Source organism: Rhinoderma darwinii, chromosome 7 (assembly GCF_050947455.1).
Source record: "Rhinoderma darwinii isolate aRhiDar2 chromosome 7, aRhiDar2.hap1, whole genome shotgun sequence".
Lineage (NCBI taxonomy): Eukaryota > Metazoa > Chordata > Amphibia > Anura > Rhinodermatidae > Rhinoderma > Rhinoderma darwinii.
Genome location: NC_134693.1, coordinates 26635369 through 26653683, shown reverse-complemented (window position 1 = coordinate 26653683; position 18315 = coordinate 26635369). Strand labels below are relative to the sequence as shown.

The following is an 18315-nucleotide window of genomic DNA, read 5'->3' as shown; positions in this document are numbered from 1 at the left end:
GCTGTTCCTCTGTTATTCTTCCTGGAAATATATGGTTACATTGACAAGTGGGCGTTACATATTCTAATAAATAACAAAAATAAATAAAGTGTATCATCGGGGTTTGCTCTGGAGACAGCAAACACTAAATCTATACAACTGCTCTCCTTACCAGCCTGGAGCTTTGCCTAGAACCTTCAGGGTCAATTTTCCCATTTTTACTCATTGTTCCATGCTTCTGTGCTCTGTCACTGATTATTTAATCTTTAACCCTAGATGTACTGACGCATCGTTTGTATTGGGTGGACTCGAAGCTCCATACTCTCTCCAGCGTGGACTTTAATGGCTCGAACAGGAAACTGCTCATCTTCTCCGAGGATAAACTCAGTCACCCGTTCGGACTGGCAGTTTTTGAGGTGAATCTACAAGATATGTGAGAAATCTGTTCACAATTAAGGAGCATTTTCTTTATAGCATTGGGGCTGATTCTACATAAAACTGCCTTTTAAAGGTTTTTGACACGGTCAGAAAATTAGGGACCATAACCGCAAGTGCCACATTTTCAGTTCTCCAGGGCAGGTCTTCTAAATTGAGCTTAACTTACTAGCACCATCAGAGAAAGTAGGGGATACTTTATCTAAAGGCACTTTTTCATGGGCAAAGATCAGGCAAACGCTTGTTCATCGGCCGTTCTGCTAGTTTATGCGGCCAATGAAATGGTCGCTGGTCAGCAGCACATCTCCCTCTGTAAACAGGAAGATGTGCTGCAGACATGAGAAAATATATGGGGACGAATGATCTTTGCTCCTTGTTAAAGGAGCAAACGAGCGCCGATCAACGAACTGTCTCGTTGATCGCGATTAATTTCACGGCCCATATTAGGCAGTGTTAAAGGACCTTTTATAGTAATGTGTTCTCTAAAAAAAAAAAAAACATGTTACAGTATTAAAAATCGAAATCGACAGATTATTTTTTTTTCTTCTCTCTTAATTTTCCCTTTTTACGTTCCTCCAGGATAAGGTGTTTTGGACAGATCTGGAGAATGAAGCCATCTTCAGCGCCAACAGATTGACAGGAAAAGACATTCATGTACTGGCTGAAAATCTCAACAATCCTCATGATATTGTTGTTGTTCATCAGTTAAAACAACCAAAAGGTACCTTTTTGTTCTGTAAAATCTGAGATAAATTATTGGTTGGCTCGCGTATGTGCGATAAATAGATAATTGGGTTAGTATGTAGTTTAACCTGGGCTATCCACACTACAGGAGACTGCCCGTTGATTGATCGGTCCTGACATACCGGTTTTTAGTATGCAGTTACTAAGGTAGTTATTGTACGGTTGTCTGTATGGGGGTACCCCATCCCCCATGGCTCTATCCAAATCCGGGACAGCTACTGGTGTACGTGGGTCCTTGTGCGGCAGAGTCACAGTGGCCGACCTGCCTACCACACTTTTGGCTATACAAGTGTAGGGCATGTTTACCTCGATAGTTGTGAGCACCCCGAGTTCAGTAAATCTTGGCATCTGCTAAGTTTTGCCTGGTGCGGACGCCAGCCCTGATCAGACCCATTCATTTAAAACTCTACTTCATTGTTAATAAGACTACATGAAAGTATTCCTGATTCTTGGCAAATGTAGCATAAGTTTTGATGGATATTAAAGGGGTTGTATGAGTCCCTTTGTTCATGCGACTAGTCAATCAGACATTAGTGGTATATTTTAGCAATAGGTCATCAATGTGCTCGTACAATCCCTTCAAAAAGGGGTTGTATGAGATTAGGGAATAGGTCTGCTTTTTTCCCCCACAAGCCGTGCCACTCTGGTCTATGGGCGATGTTTGGTATTGCAGCTCATCCTCATTCAGATAAACTGTAGTGAGCCATAGACCTGTGAGCAGCACATTTTAGTAAAAAAATTTTCGTTTCTGAATTTAAACGTTTCTATTCACGAACAACAAGCAGAGACATTGAAAATGAAAACATGTTCTTAAACCGTGATTAGTCTTTAATACATAAAGCTGTGTCAAATAGAAGGACTATGTGGTGAGTGACCTCTGCTTCCCACAGTCCTGGATAGGTCCCTGTACATTCATGCGCACAGTCCTTCCTACGTGTTTTTTTAATCCCTCACTGAATTGTTCTTCATTTCCATTAATTCACTTGGTGACCTCTGACTGATTTAATGTTTTGCAGCTGTAAACGCCTGTAACCAAGGCCCTCTACCGAATGGTGGCTGTGAATACCTGTGCCTGGCAGCCCCACAGATTTCTGTCCATTCTCCCAAATACACATGTGCCTGTGCAGACGGTGTGGGTTTGGGTCCGGATATGAGGAGCTGTGGGAAAGGTAAGTGATTATAATAGGAGGGGTGCAGTGCATCAGGGACTATATTCTCTACGGCCGGTTATTGGCCGTGTGATAAGCTCTGGAAGTATAAAAGAAAGTAATAACATTAAGGGTGCAGTTACATGTGGCGTCATTTTTCAGAGCAGAAAAATCTGCTATGGATAATCCCACCATGTATTCCTATAGATGGTAACCATATCTGCAACACATACATGGTGTAAATTTCTGTGCGGAATATTCCTGCTGAAGACCTTTTACACCGCGTCTTCTGTTTGTGTTGCAGAATTTGGATGCGGAATTCAGTGTTATATGAAATTCTGAACAGAAATATTCAACGCAGCAGATTCTCCACAAAAGCCTCAAAATTAATTCTGCTATGCGATTTGCTGGGAATGACTGTTGAGTATTTTGTGGTGTATTTTTATTCCACGTGTGGCTGCACCCTAAAGCGGATATCCTGCTGGAGTAGCATAGATTAGAGGGGGATATGTTGGGCTTTGGGATATTTATAGTTTTCTATGATTTGATTTAGTATTTTCATGCAAAAGCCATTTAATTGCTGGCAGGACTCATAGATAGTGCAACGACTTGCAGGTATGTGGAACCACTGGGCCACTTCGCCGTAATGGAGCAGCTGCTGATCAACAGAGTCTGTGAGGGTCAGTAATGCTAAAGTACCTGGAAGGTCAGAAGTAGGTAAATGTCAGGGGGAAGCAGCCAGTGCAGGATGACGACGTGAGGCTAAGGAGTAACGCAGTCGTCTTGGACACTGGACTTGGCTAGGAAACAGGACTGGATTATTAGTGCAGTCATCCCAGACACTTGGTTTGGCACGGGCACCGGATACAGATGGTGAAGTAGTCTCGGACACTCTGATTAGGCACTGGAACTAAATACAGATACTGGGTACGGGAAACAGGATACAGCTAAGGAACCATTTGTAAGAGAAATGTAGGGAAGACACAACATTGCTCTGGTAATGTAGAAGTGGGCAGAGGCCTTCAAGTCTCGGGTGAGCTGGGATTGGACAGGGACAATTTTACTGGTGCGCGCACTGGCCTTTTAAGACTGGTAACGAGCGCGGGCACCCTAGAGGAAGCAGCGGGGAGATGCAGCAGTGTGTGCCAGCGTTTCTGGGGCAGGAGATGCAGGCAAGTCCTGAGAGCCATGCGGTCGCAGCTGCCAGTAAGTGGAGGATGCCAGCGGTCAGGGACCCCAGGCATTACAGAGAGAGCCTGTGAGTCCTGCTCCCCCCCGCACCCACGCACAGTGATTGACAGGTATTCTTGTACAAGTTTCTATACAGGTAGAGCTGTCCATCAAACTGTGTGGGCAGAAGGAAGCAGGACTCACAGGCTTTTTCTGAGTTCTGGCATCTTTTGACATGAAAATACTGATTAAAATCATAGAAAACTATATATTTGCCTGAGCTCAGCATCTCTCTATTCTATGCTGCATTTAGATAGGCAACTTGATAGATCCGCTTTAACTTTAGGGCATTGAAATATGGAATTAATAAAAATATAATTTTTCTTGGTCCTTTATGTTAAAATCTGAACATTTTGTAAGTAGGAATATTTCTAACAATTATGTTGTGTTTTTTTAGTTGCAGTGACTACAACTACTCAAGCAACTTTATCACCGCTCTTGACTGAGTCCCTTCCTACAGAAGCTATTCCTACTACAGTTACCCAGACTACTGAAAAGCCCCCCTCCACCACAGTCTCTACCACAGAGAGAACACATCATTTCAGCTCTACAGACAACCTCCGAACTACCTCTATCTCCAGCCACAGAGAAATCCAGATTACGACTACGAAGAACAACAGTGTATACCAGCACTGTAAGAGTCTCTCATTTTGTGATGCTATTTTTATGTGTAGTTTATTATAGCTACCAAAGGCTATGTTCACACGGAGTATTTTGGGGGAGGAATATCTGCCTCAAAGCTCCAAACGGAATTTTGAGGCAGATATTCCTCCCCCAAAATACTCCGTGTGAATAGCAATGATCGCGCCGTTTTTCGCCCGCGGCCATTGAGCGCCGCGGGCAGAAAACACGCTTTCTCCTGCCTCCCATTGAAGTCAATGGGAGGTCGGAGGCGGAAGCGCCCGAAGATAGGGCATGTCGCTTCTTTTTCCCGCGAGGCAGTTTTACTGCTCGCGGGAAAAAGACGCCGACGCCTCCCATTGAAATCAATGGGAGGCGTTCTCGGGCCGTTTCTGCCGAGTTTTGCGACGCGGTTTCCGCGTCAAAAAACTCGGCAAAAGACCCCGTGTGAACATAGCCTAATTCTCTTGTGGCTATAAGCTTTTAAAGTGGTCGCCCGGTTTCAGCAAATTAATATACATTTTTTTTGTAGCATTAAAAGAAGTACAATTTTCCAATATACTTTCTGTATTAATTCCTCACGGTTTTCAAGATCTCTGCTTGTTGTTATTCAGTTAGAACATTGTTTACTTCCAGTATACGAAATTCTATCCATGGTCGTGTGATGGACACACAGGTGCACAACTTGTGACAGTACGTGTATCAGAGCTGTGTCTTTTAAAGAGGCTCTGTCACCAGATTTTGCAACCCCTATCTCCTATTGCAGCAGATCGGCGCTGCAATGTAGATTACAGTAACGTTTTTGTTTTTTTAAAAACGAGCATTTTTGGCCAAGTTATGACCATTTTTATATTTATGTAAATGAGGCTTGCAAAAGTCCAACTGGGCGTGTTTAAAGTAAAAGTACAACTGGGCGGGTATTATGTGTGTTACATCTGGGCGTTTTTACTTCTTTTACTAGCTGGGCGTTGTGTATAGAAGTGTCATCCACTTCTCTTCACAACACCCAGCTTCTGGCAGTGCAGACACACAGCGTGTTCTCGAGAGATCACGCTGTGACGTCACTTCCTGCCCCAGGTCCTGCATCGTGTCGGACGAGCGAGGACACATCGGCACCAGAGGCTACAGTTGATTCTGCAGCAGCATCGGCGTTTGCAGGTAAGTACCTACATCGACTTACCTGCAAACGCCGATGCTGCTGCAGAATCAAATGTAGCCTCTGGTGCCAATGTGTCCTCGCTCGTCCGACACGATGCAGGACCTGGGGCAGGAAGTGAGTGACGTCACAGCGTGATCTCTCGAGAACACGCTGTGTGTCTGTGCACTGCCAGAAGCTGGGCGTTGTGAAGAGAAGTGGATGATACTTCTATACACAACGCCCAGCTAGTAAAAGAAGTAAAAACGCCCAGATGTAACGAACACAATACACGCCCAGTTGGACTTTTACTTTAAACACGCCCAGTTGTACTATAGAAAGCCTCATTTACATAAATATAAAAATGGTCATAACTTGGCCAAAAATGCTCGTTTTAAAAAAAAACAAAAAACTTTCCTCTGATCTCCATTGCAGCGCCGATCTGCTGCAATAGGAGATAGGGGTTGCAAAATCTGGTGACAGAGCCTCTTTAATGAGCCCATCACCTGTGTGTCCATCACATGACCACGGACAGAATTGTATCCGCCGGAAGTAAACCAAGAATGTTCCTACTGATTGATGACAACAAGCAGAGATCTTAAAAACCGTGTGCTTACCAAAAAAAAAATTAGAAAGCCCTTTGTGTCCTGTTAAATAAAAAAAAAATATACAAATATTTGGGTAGACTAAGAAAAAAAATATTACAGCCTCCTTTAGGATTCCAAAATGTGAAATTTAACTCTGGGTGTCAAGACCCATGGTTATAACGGATTAATATTATTGCTTTGGTTGTTAGCATTTATAGTATAGGTAATCTAAGATGTATCGCTGAACGAGTGGATTAACACACGGCAAAAATCTGCAGCAAAATCTGCCCTGTGTGACTGAACCCAACTAGTTCAGGCTCAAGGCCCTGCAGGATTAGACTATTGACAACACTAAAGGTTCTATTAATCCTTGTTTACAGATTTAGCTGCTGGGTCTTCCTGCATTACGGTCATCTGTATTGTTTCATCTTCAGTAAAACTTTATTCTTTCAGATGGAAATGCAGATTCTGACCTCAGGTCCACGCTGACTGCGGCAGTCATTGGTGTAGCGGTTCCAGTGGGTGAGTAAAATACTAGGCCTTATGGTTGGTTTTCTGGAGGAAACCCCATATGTATAATTGAAGTTGGCATAATTTATGGGCTGATTGTGACACATGCAAACAAAATGAATACAAAAAGTCCTTGGTTAACGGTTGGTAATGACTGTAAACCACAGGTAACACATCTACCTAACCGCAACATCGAAACTTACACACGTGATGGAAACATAACCATGAGGAGTTTTGAAGGAATCTGCGTTACCAAAACATGCTGAGTGCGCTCAGGCGCTGTTTTACGTGTAGACGACGTCAACTCTTTATGCAAATTCGCATAAATCGCACCCACTTTGCGATCCGTTCGTGGAACAGTCCCCTGAAAAACAGGACGGTTGGGACTTCTGGTAGAGTTGATGTGAATTACTCTTTGCCTTGCATAGTATTGCTGCTTTGCATTATATGATCAGTTGGTATCCAACAGGTAGCATGGGATCATGTACCGTGTTGTTTTATTTCAAATTTTTGGCATTAATTAAAGAGCAATTCCATTTGCAGCAAACTTTCTTAAACGATTCTTTACTGTTTTCAAGATCTCTGCTAGCAGTAAATGTGAAAAACGGTCCTGGTCATGTGATGCCCACACAGGTGCATAGCTCGTCACTGTACAGTTACCAGAGCGCTATCTAGTAGCCAGTCCTGCGCCTGTGTGATCATCACAACACCGGGAGAGCTATTTATCCTTTGGATGTAAACCGTGACGGTCCCCATTCAAAGACTGCGAGCAGAGATGTTGAAAATGGTTAGGAATTGATACACAAAGTATATTAGAAAATTACATAATACATTATTTCCATCAACCAGAAAATTACTTTAACCCCTATCCGCACGAGGAGGTACAGTTACTGAGTTTTTCCCGGTGCACACTGTCGACGACAGTGTGCACTGGGAACCGGGAGGTCAGCTGTCGCCGACAGCTGACACTCCCCTCTTGCCAGCCACCGGTCCTTTGCCGCTGATTTCGGCGAATTAACCCCTTAAATTCGGCGATCGGTTGCAATCGCCGAATTTTAGGGGTTTCTATCATATCGGCAGACCCCGGTCCGAAATCGCAGGGTCTGCCAATAGTATTGCAAACGGAAGCCAAACAATGGCTTCCGGGTCTGCCATGGACGGAACCCCATCAAGACCATCCTTCGGCTCACTGTCCCCGACAGCTGACACTCCAGTGTAGCCGATCAGCGGCTCATAGCCGCTGATTTCGGCAATTAACCCGTTACATGCGGGGCTCGATTGCGATCTCCGTATGTACAGGGTTTGTACCACATCAGTAGCCCCCATGCAATTGTGGGGGCTGCTGATGCTTGTGATGGCACCCGGGGGCCAGGCAACGGTCTCCGGATCTGCCATGTATGGAAGCATATGAGGACCAGCCTCTGGCTGATCCTCGTAGACAAACTGTCAGAGTGACTGTGACGTCACACTGACAGTTAGAATACGTTACACTACCTAGGTAGTGTAATGTATTCTAGCAGCGATCAAAGCTGCAGGTCAAAAAGATAAAGTGTAAAAAGTAAAAAAAAGTTAATAAAAATGTATTATAAAAGTGTAAAAATAAAAGGTTTTGTTTTCCTATAATAAGTCATTTATTATAGGGAAAAAATGAAAACGTTAAAAAAAAAAGTACACATATTTGGTATTACCGTGTTCGTAACGACCCAAACTATGAAACTATAATGTTAATTTTTCCGCACGGTGAACGCCGCAAAGAAAATAAACTGAAAACTGTCAGCATCGCTATTTTTTGGTCACCACCCCTCCCAAGATATAGAGTAAAAAGTGATCAAAAAGTCAACCCGTCCCGCAAAAAACAAGACCTCCCACAGCTTTTTTGACGAAAAAATAAAAAAGTTACGGCTCAGAATAGCGTGTCTCAGAAGATAAATTATTTTATAGAAACGTAATTTTATTGTGCAAATGCTGCAAAACGTAAAAAAAACTATACACATATGGTATCGGCGTAATCGTACCGACCGGCAGAAAAAATTAAAACGTTATTTATTGTGCACGGTGAACGCTGTAATAAATAAAGAATTGAAAGCGCCAAAATCGCTGTTTTTTGGTCACCTTAGCTCTAAAAAAGATCCTGAGGGGCCAAAATGCTCACTATACCACTAGAAAAATTCCTTGAGGGGTGTAGATTCCAAAATAGGGTCACTTTTGGGGTGTTTCCACTGTTTTGGTCCCTCCGGGGTGTTGCAAACCCGACATGGCACTGAAAACCAATCCAGCAAAATCTGCGCTCCAAAATCCAAAAGGCGCTCCTTCCCTCCTGAGCCCTGCTGTGGGTCCAAACATCAGTTTACGACCACATATGGGGTATTGCCGTAATCGGGAGAAATTGCTTTACAAATGTTGGGCGGCTTTTTCTCCTTTATTCCTTGTAAAAATGAAAAAATTCTTATGTTTCCACAGAAAAATAGGTGATTTTCATCTTCACAGAATAATTCCACTAAATTCTGCAAAAAAACTGTGGGGTCAAAATGCTAACTATACCCCTAGAAAATGCCTTGAGGGATGAAGTTTCCAAAATGGGGTTACTTTTTGGGGGTTTCGACTGTTTAGGTACCACAAGACCTCTACAAACCTGACATGGTGCCTAAAATATATTCCTAAAAAAAGGAGACCCCAAAATCCACTAGGTGCTCCTTTGCTTCTGAGGCCGGTGTTTCAGTCCATTAGGACACTAGGGCCACATGTTGGATATTTCTAAAACCTGCCGAATCTGGGCAATAAATATTGAGTTGCGTTTCCCTGGTAAAACCTTCTGTGTTACAGATTTTTTTATTATTACAAATGAATTTCGGCAAAAAAAATGAAATTTGTAAATTTCACCTCTACTTTGCCTTAATTCCTGTGAAACGCCTAAAGGGTTAAAATACTTTCTGAATATGGTTTTGAATACCTTGATGGGTGCAGTTTTCAAAATGGGGTGATTTATGGGGACTTTCTAATATATAAGGCCCTCAAAGCCACTTCAGAACTGAACTGGTCCGTGAAAAAATGGCCTATTGAAATTGTATTGAAAATATGAGAAATTGCTGCTAAAGTTCTAAGTCTTGTAACGTCCTAGAAATATAAAAGTACGTGAAAAAAAAATGATGCAAACATAAAGTAGACATATGGGGGATGTTAACTAGTAACTATTGTGTGTGGTATTACCATCTGTTTTACAAGCAAATACATTTCAATTTAGAAAAATGCAAATTTTTGCTAAAATTTCAAGTTTTTCACAAATATTGAATTTATCGACCAAATTTTTTCACTAACATAAAGTACAATATGTCACGAGAAAACAATCTCCGAATCACTTGGATAGGTAAAAGCGTTCCGGAGTTATTACCACATAAAGTGACACATGTCAGATTTGAGAAAATCATCTGTGTCCACAAGGCCAAAAAAGTCCTAAAGGGGTTAAAGACAGACACAGACCTCATAGTGCAATATGTCTTTATGAAGCACAGGTTTATCTTCAGTTCTTTATATACACGTGTCGCAGAGATGAGTTTATCATTTGGCGCAGTTCATCATTATGTGACTTGTGGTTTTTCCCAGGACCTCAGGTAAACCTACTGTATATGTAAACCATACAGCGCCAAAGATAAAGACGACAAATTTAGTCTGTGCTCACTCCGCCAGCATTCCTAATATATCACCTCTTTCTTTCTTCTAGCTGTTCTTGCCCTTCTCTGCCTGTCCGGATACCTGATTTGGAGGAATTGGAAGCGGAAGAATACAAAGAGTATGAACTTTGATAATCCAGTCTACCGGAAAACAACTGAAGAGGAAGAGGAGGAGGAAGAAGAGATTCACATTGGTCGAACATCACAGATTGGGCATGTCTACCCAGCTGTGAGTGCTACAGCTACAGTCACAAAACAAATATAAAAATATACTGGTAGCTAAACACGTCCGTCAACTTGTAACTTGATTGCTTGTTCAAGTCCTTAATGGTACTAAGAAAAGTTTAAAAATGTAAATAACGTTTTTAGGAATGTACAAAAAATAACAACCCCCTTTTCCGGTTTCCTCTAAAGTAATGTAAAAAATAAACATAATTTGTATCGCCGCATCTGTAAAAAGTCAATGCTGTTACAATAGAACATCATTTAAGGAGGAACGCTGTAAAAATTAAAAATTACTGAATTACTGTTTCTTGGTCACCTTACCAAAATCGAATTCAAGGTAATAAAGACGTATGTACCCCCAAAATGAACCCCCAATAAGAACTACCTTTCACCCCACAAAAAAAAAGTCCTCATACCACTCCATCAACAAAAAAATAAAGTTATGGGTCTCCGAATATGAAAACACAATTTATTTATTTTTGTAACAAATTGTTTTTATTTTGTAAAACTAGTAAAAGGTGTTTTTGTTAAAAAAAAAAAAAAACAACTATAAATTTGGTATCCGTGGAATCTTATTGACCTGCTGAGTAAAGTTAACATGTAATTTTTACCGCTCGGTAAACGCTGTAAAACGAGAACAAAAATTAATGAGGAATTGCTGTTTTTTCCATTTCACCCACAAAATTCATTTTAAGAGTTTCCCAGTACTTTATATGGCACATTGAATGGTGCCGTTAAAAACTACAACAAGTCCCACAAAACAAAAAGCCCCTCATTCGTCTGTTGATGGAATAATAAAAAAGTTGTTTTTATGAAGATGGGGGTGAAAAACAAAACTGGCTGTGGGGGGGGGGGGGGTTTATATAAGTTTTGGGAATGGTAAACATTTAGCAGATGACCTTAAACCAATTTTTAATGTCACTTGTACCCGGTTGTAAAACCACTTCATACTTCATCCTCTTAGGCTCATTCAGACAAGCGTAATACTCAGCGTATGCTGTCCGTTGAAATAACTGACCGCACCTTTTCGCCCATTGAAGTCTATGGGTGCGTGAAAACCATGTACAACATCCGTGTGCGGGCAGTGTTTCACGCATCCGTTACAAAGAAATGCAGAGAATTTTTTTTAAAAAAGTGCTTGCACGGACGTGAAAAACGCATGCCACACGGATTCCAATACGCAACGCACACTGATGGCACGCGAACATGAATTGCTGGAAATGCGCTGCATTTTTTTACATGCGCAAATCTGACACGCTCGTGTGAATGTAGCCTAAGAGATCCTTCTCTTTATCCAAGATACATTGTTGTATTCCAGCAAAATGGTCATTGCTATTGTGAAGTGGGCAAGACTTCTTTTGAGGTAAACGTGCGAAACCGCAAAAAACGTTATCCCATAGTTTCTAAGCCAAGTCCAAAAACGCTATACTGAGCCCACCGTAAACCGCAGGTTGCAGTTCATCTTGCAGACACCAGGCTGTGCTCTGTGATTGATGTGATCTATCCTCCCTCGCAGTGGAATCTCCTAGCTCAGTAGTCACTTTGTTCTACTCCTTATATCATCATATCCTCATTTAATATTCATCTTTCTGTTTTGTTTTTTTCTCCAGCGAGTGGCATTGAGCCTGGAAGATGACGGTTTGCCTTGAGGGTTGAAACAAGATCTGACACTTTCTCAGTTGAATGAATAACATCAGAAAATCTGTCACTGGTGCCGAGTGTCTCAGCATGTGACAAGTCAACAATATCCTGTTATGTTCTGCTGCGCCAGAGCCGACGAGGCAGATCTGTTACCGATCTGTGACACGTAACCGATTGAGTCTAATGCGTAAGGTGTCCTGATCCCGGGAACTACGAGACTTTCTAGATCTTATGTGACGGGCAGCAGATAATTTTTTTTATACGCTCACTACTGAAATTCTTAAACCCGCTGTTATTTATTTTGGTGATGGACAACCACGAAAATGTAATGATTCAAACATCCAAAGGATGTAAGGGTTTCTACGTATAATCTTTTATACAGATTTTTACTTGATCCTCGGCCGAGGCATGCCCTACTCTCTCTAATCCTCCGCCTTTCTGTACATAGCCGTCTCCTGGGACAACCTGCCGTTTTAAAATATTATATTTATAGACCTTTTTTTGTACATAACAAAACTTTTGTGGTTCTCCATCAACATATGCATTAAATTAATGATGAAAATTAGAACTTTTTCTAGGATATTTATTAACCTGGGCGTGTTTGGGGGCGATTGGGAAAGGGAGGTTCGCTCTGTAAATATGACAGGGATGAGAGTATTTATTTTTTTGTATGTTCTGGGTTTATATGTTTGCAGTAGTAGAACTCCGATCTGTTCGGTTACTGTAGGAGGAACTTTAACTTGTTACTTTTCCGATTTTTGGCTCGCTTTCTCAGTCTGTGTAAAAAAAGAAAATATAGTTACGTTTTAATCTGATGGCTGGAGACAAAAATATAGAAAATAAAGTTTTTAGGTATAAAAAAAATATGAAAGTAGAAGACATTTTTTGGAAGTTGAGTTTAACCCTTAAAGTCCTTAAACATATTGTTGGCTAATACGCTAAACAGCAATAGGTCTTCTTTGGGAACAGGTTGTTGATGATAGTTTTTTGTTGTATGATTGAGACACCAGTAACTCAAAACTGTTCTGAAACTCAATGGTTAATGGAGTTTTCTCATCTTTGACATTTTTTGGCATATCCACAGGAACTCAGGAGCTACGGAAACAGAGTAGTTTGCCCTTCTACGCTGTTCCACAACTCAGTCTTTTCTATGGGAGTTATGGAAACCGCAAAGCTCAGCGAGCTCTGCTTTATCCGTATCACCCGACCACCTCATCAGGAAGTGGCCGGGAAACCGTTGGAGCCGAGCAAAGTAGAACGGGGTTCAGGGGGCCCCGTTCTAGAGATGGGTGCAGGTCCTAGAAGTGGGAAGGCCCCTTTAGAGGGCTGGCATTGTGCATTTGAATTATAAAAATGGTGGCAATGTCTTCAGTTTTCAAGTTTCTTATTGTCACTGTTTTTTTTTGTTGTTTTTTTTCCCCCAGTAAAGACACACTTTAGACCAATATCACAGATGGGATATAATGTTCTATCTACCATATGCACAATGTGTCCATTTTGGAAGCTATTATATTGGATCAGGCAACAAAATTGCTTCTTATATAATCTATACTCTGAAAGAGAGTTGGCCACAACTACGATTCTGTGAATATTGTTGTATAAGGCTGAGTAACACTGGATTATGTACCTTATAGGCCCTGTGTATTAAAATGAAGAACAAAAAGTGAGGGGTTGCCCTTAGCAACCAATCAGATTAATGGTTTCTTTTTCTAACCTGCAGTGGAATAATGAAAGCTGGAATCTGATTGGTTGCTATGGGCATTTTGTGGCTGCACTTCTTTTTTTTTTTCTATCTTTTTTATCAACTCTACTCGTAAATTATAGGTAGAAGGGAATAAATGTGTCAAGTAAAGAATACAATCGCTTTATATTGACTATAATAAACCCTGGGTGCTAATAAAATGTACAGTTTACTATTTTACTCGCATGGGGCTACATGGTAATTTACTAGTCTTTTAACCGTTTACTTGTATATTTAATTGAACCCCAAAAATACATATATGGAGTCATATCAAAGTGCAAGCTCTTGTCTTTGGTATATCTGAAGGCATTTCACGAGTGTTTTCTATTTTATGTGGTCTCCCTGAAGCTTGCAGGACCTTTTTGACTTTAAAGGAGAACTCCACTCCTTTCATCTACATAAAATATCTGCGTTACATTCTTCTTCATTTACATTCAAAGCTAAATTCAAAATTCTGCTGGTTTCCGGTTTCCAAGAGAGCAGTGCATTATGGATGCTCAGATGACGGGCTTGTATGGAGGCACACCGAGTCCCTGTGACTCTGCACTACTGAGTTGTAGGCGCTTTATTTGCTAACTTTTTAATATGGCATCCAATATAACATGGCACAATTCATTTTGTTTTTCCCACAAATTCATCCAAAGTACAGGACAACTCTATAGACTTTTATGGATGTCGTATTACTGCTCCATACAAACCACAGGTTGTACGGAGCCATAATACGGTCACGTGCATGGGGCTTTAAGCTGGCCATAAACATTAGATCAATAGATCACATGAAATAAAACATACTTTCAGCAGACATCCATCTCTCCATGTATCAAATATGTCAGTCCGGATTTAGTAAGAGCTCAGGTCACATGTCTGACAACAGGGTAGAGTTGAAGCCTTGTCTGTTTCCAAGGGCAACCAGCAGAATTTTGAAAGCCGATCGGGATATGAATGAAAACATACATGGAATAACTCACTCGGCATAAAATAAGTAAAGCAAATTATTTGCAAAGTTACTCAACTCAAAATGCAGATTAACAGCAGTGAAGATTTGATAAGAGCAGAAATGTGTTCGTCAACTAAAGTTTTTACAAAGCCCTAAAATCTGCCCCAACGACAATATTGATAAATCAGCCAAGTTCTGTATGACCCCTTTACCTAGGTTTCTGTTTCGCACTCTCACCCTCCATGGTGTTCCTTTTTCCATTGTTTTCATCTTTTTCCATTGTTTTCATCTTTTTCCATTGTTTTCATCTTTTTCCATTGTTTTCATCTTTTTCCATTGTTTTCATCTTTTTCCATTGTTTTCACCTTTTGCCATTGTTTTCACCTTTTGCCATTGTTTTCACCTTTTTCCATTGTTTTCACCTTTTTCCATTGTTTTCACCTTTTTCCATTGTCTGCACCTTTTTCCATTGTTTGCACCTTTTTCCATTGTTTGCACCCAAGACCAGCAGGCAGATCTGTTTTATCCTGTTACATGTGTTCTTGTCATATATTACTTTTCATATTTCCCATTTAAAGGTAATGTCTTCAAATCTCACACTAGAATACTGCAAAGATTTGTGTCATCCCACTGGAATAAAAATATTTTTGTTTTAATTATAATGTTATTTTTTATTTTATATCTGATTTATTTTTCGCAGTTTCATACATGACTATAGATGATATTTTCTTGTGTTGTCTTCATATGATCTATTATTCTTTTTCTTACTCCAGATTCCAAATATTGAGGCTGCCTTAAATAAATGGTGTGTTTCTTTCAATCCCTTCTGCTGTCCTTTGTCACATTCCCAAACTTATTTCCCTAAAGTTTCGACAATAACACCGCTTTAGTTCTCAATTAAGGCAGACCCCTTAGGGTATATTCACTCGGTGCAGTGAAATTGTGGTTTACTTTTGAGATTTTGTAGCCAAACCACGGCAAGGCCGCAACACTTTTTCGATGGTGGCAAAAAAACAGGATTTGACTGCACCGTGTAAACAGATCCTTACAAAGGCTTCTTTGCATTAGTACATTTAGTAAATCATCTTTTCAATGGAAGTTTATAATTTGTTCTGGAATTCTAATCTCCCTGTTCGGCTTGTCGTGGGCTTGTGTGTATATGTAGCAACTCATCTGGAAAAGCAAAGATGCAGTGTAAAGTATGAGGGATGGACAAATCAACAGCCTGAGCTACTGGTAAGACAGAGGTCAGCCTTTAGACTGCCTTAGATTTAAATTTAGTCCCAAAAGGAAAATAGGCCAGACTATTCAGAAATGCATTCCCCCCTCTATGAACAGAGGTCACCTCACATCTGTGACCTGGTATTAGGCCTCCTTTATTCTTTATAGGAAAACCTCCCTACTTTCAACTTACATCTTCTAGTATAAATCATAGTGGAAGATGACACCAAGTCAAATCCTATATACACAATGAGGGAAAACTAGTGCAAAATAAGTGTAATAGTTGCCCATAGCAACCAATCAGATTCCACCTTTTTGTTTTGCAGAGGTCCTTTGGAAAATGAAAGCAGAACCCTGATTGGTTGCCACGGATAACTACTCCCCTTTTCCTTTGCACCAGTTATGATAAATTTCCTCCATTAATTCCAAATAAATCAGATAGGTAAAACCGTATTGTGATGTCTGATGATATGCCAGGTCCGGTGTCCTGATCAAAGTGCCAAATGGGTGGCTTAAAGGAAAGTGATTTCCAAATACTAATGATCATATATGGTAGCTCCCATCATTGTTTCTTCTCAGCATTGCTGATGGATCATGTGGCCAAATTCACATGATCCCCCTTGACCAACCGGAATCAGGAAGCACCATATATGCTCATTTATGCGGCATGCTTCCTTTTGCCCCCTTGTTTGGCACTCGGGGGGAGAGGGGGTGGAGTATTTGTTGGGTCCCTGTGTTAAAGAGCTATCGCCTAATAACTATTTATAAGTACCAGCAACCGTCCATTTAGTTTTGTCTGTAATGAATTACTTGTGGCGTTACTTAAAGCCATATAGAATAAATTCGGAGGCAGGTTATATTGGCTGACTGTACCCCCATAAACCTGCAGATGCAAAGGATGCTGGGTAACAATGCATCTGGTGACTGACCTCAGGGTAGGAAAATATGGATGTTTTTTTTAAGAGTTTCTCCTCATCAGAAAACAAATGTAGTACTTCTCATTGTCGTCTTTTATGGGCTTTTGGATATTTAATAGGGCTCTTGGTTGGTAATCCGGACATTTTGGTCTGGCAAACAAACCTTTTTGCCCATAAAAGGGTTAATCTAAAACTCCACATTAGTCAGTGACTCATAGCACAGATATAATGCCAACTACAGCATGTTGGTCTATGTGTATATATATATATATATATGTGTGTGTATGATTGTGTGTATATATAGGTATATACAGTGCACATCTGTCAGTGGATGCATTGCAGGCTGGCCTAGCATTGTACGAGGGCACTTTACATTAATCTAACCGACATAGATACAGATCAACCAAAGCTGTTCATATTTTTTAAAATAAGGGTTGAATTTCTTAAAATTACATTTTGTTTTGTGTGACTTTTTATATATAATGTTTACCTGAACTCTGGCTCACATGATATTAGAGGTCATTTAACCCCAACATTTCTGAAAGTGAGTGTGGAAATTGACATTCTGGCTGGTGGTGGGCAATGGGTTTAGAATAAGATGTGGTTTCTGATGTTTGGGTTCAGGGGAGACATCTGTAAATAATTGCCATGTCTTAACCCATATTTTTAACTTCTTGTACAATTATGACCCGTTTCTACATAAACAAATTAAACTTTTTTTTACCCTATGTTTGTGGTGTTTGCAGTTATTTCTGTTCCCAATAGAGCCTTAAAGTTTGAAGTATAAGACCGGGTCCACACATGGGGAAAGATCTTCCACGAATACACCGCAAAATCTGCATGTTTAACATATTTCACCCTTCTACATTCGATTCCCCCCCCCCCCCTGCATTAAAGCCATTGTCCGGGCACAGACAACTGATAACCAATCCACAGAATAGGTCATCAGTATATGATCGGTGGGGGTCCGACACCTGGGCACCACACTGATCAGCTGCTCTGGCTGCCTCTAGGCGCCAAATGTTATGCAGGCTATGCAGAGTTCGGTGCCGGAAGCAGATGGCTCTGTACACTGCATAGCGGCCGTGCTGCAGCTAGAGTCTAATTTACACAGCTGGTACTGTAGTCCACTATGCGTAGCCGGCCTAATAATATGGCGAGGAAAATAATCAGTCACCTGGCATACCCCTTATACAACACACCTACCTTTTTAAATTATGACAATTCTAAGGTTGGGGCCACACAGACTTTTCTTGTGTTAGTCTCAATGTACAGTTTACTATAATTTCTTCTGCAATTCTAATCTCCCTGTTCGGCTTGTCGTAGGCTTGTGCCTATATGTAACAACCCATCTGGAAAAGTAAAGATGCAGTGTAAAGTATGAGGGATGAGACAGCCTTAGATGCTCTAATCACTCTGGCTCCCATGATATTAGAGAGATCATTTAACCCCAACATTTCTGAAAGTGAGTGTGGAAATTGACATTCTGGCTGGTGGTGGGCAATGGGTTTGGAATAAGTTGTGGTTTCTGATGAGTTCAGGAGAGACATCTGTAACTAATTGTGCCATGTCTTAA

At 40.9% G+C, this 18315-nt stretch overlaps 1 protein-coding gene and 1 long non-coding RNA gene across 4 annotated transcripts in view; one reads left to right on the top strand and one right to left on the bottom strand.

Annotated features, from left to right (window-relative positions):
* The window catches only part of LRP8 (LDL receptor related protein 8), a 145640-nt gene extending 128181 nt beyond the window's left edge, over positions 1 to 17459 (top strand). For both annotated transcript variants that reach the window (XM_075833010.1, XM_075833009.1), the window contains 7 exons: positions 256 to 395; positions 994 to 1135; positions 2175 to 2327; positions 3934 to 4170; positions 6333 to 6401; positions 10108 to 10286; positions 11893 to 17459. In XM_075833010.1, coding sequence (XP_075689125.1) covers positions 256 to 395; positions 994 to 1135; positions 2175 to 2327; positions 3934 to 4170; positions 6333 to 6401; positions 10108 to 10286; positions 11893 to 11931 — 959 coding nt within the window. In that variant the 3' untranslated portion in view covers positions 11932 to 17459. The remainder of the gene's footprint in view (positions 1 to 255; positions 396 to 993; positions 1136 to 2174; positions 2328 to 3933; positions 4171 to 6332; positions 6402 to 10107; positions 10287 to 11892) is intronic.
* LOC142657715 (uncharacterized) lies at positions 10848 to 18068 on the bottom strand. 2 transcript variants are annotated; one of them, XR_012849968.1, is made up of 3 exons: positions 17946 to 18068; positions 14814 to 15231; positions 10848 to 12699 (listed from the first exon to the last, which is right to left on the bottom strand). It is a non-coding gene; the product is annotated as an uncharacterized LOC142657715 (long non-coding RNA). The 2 variants fall into 2 exon arrangements; XR_012849969.1 differs by lacking the exon at positions 17946 to 18068 and adding an exon at positions 16016 to 16134.
* Positions 18069 to 18315: the final 247 nt, after the last annotated feature.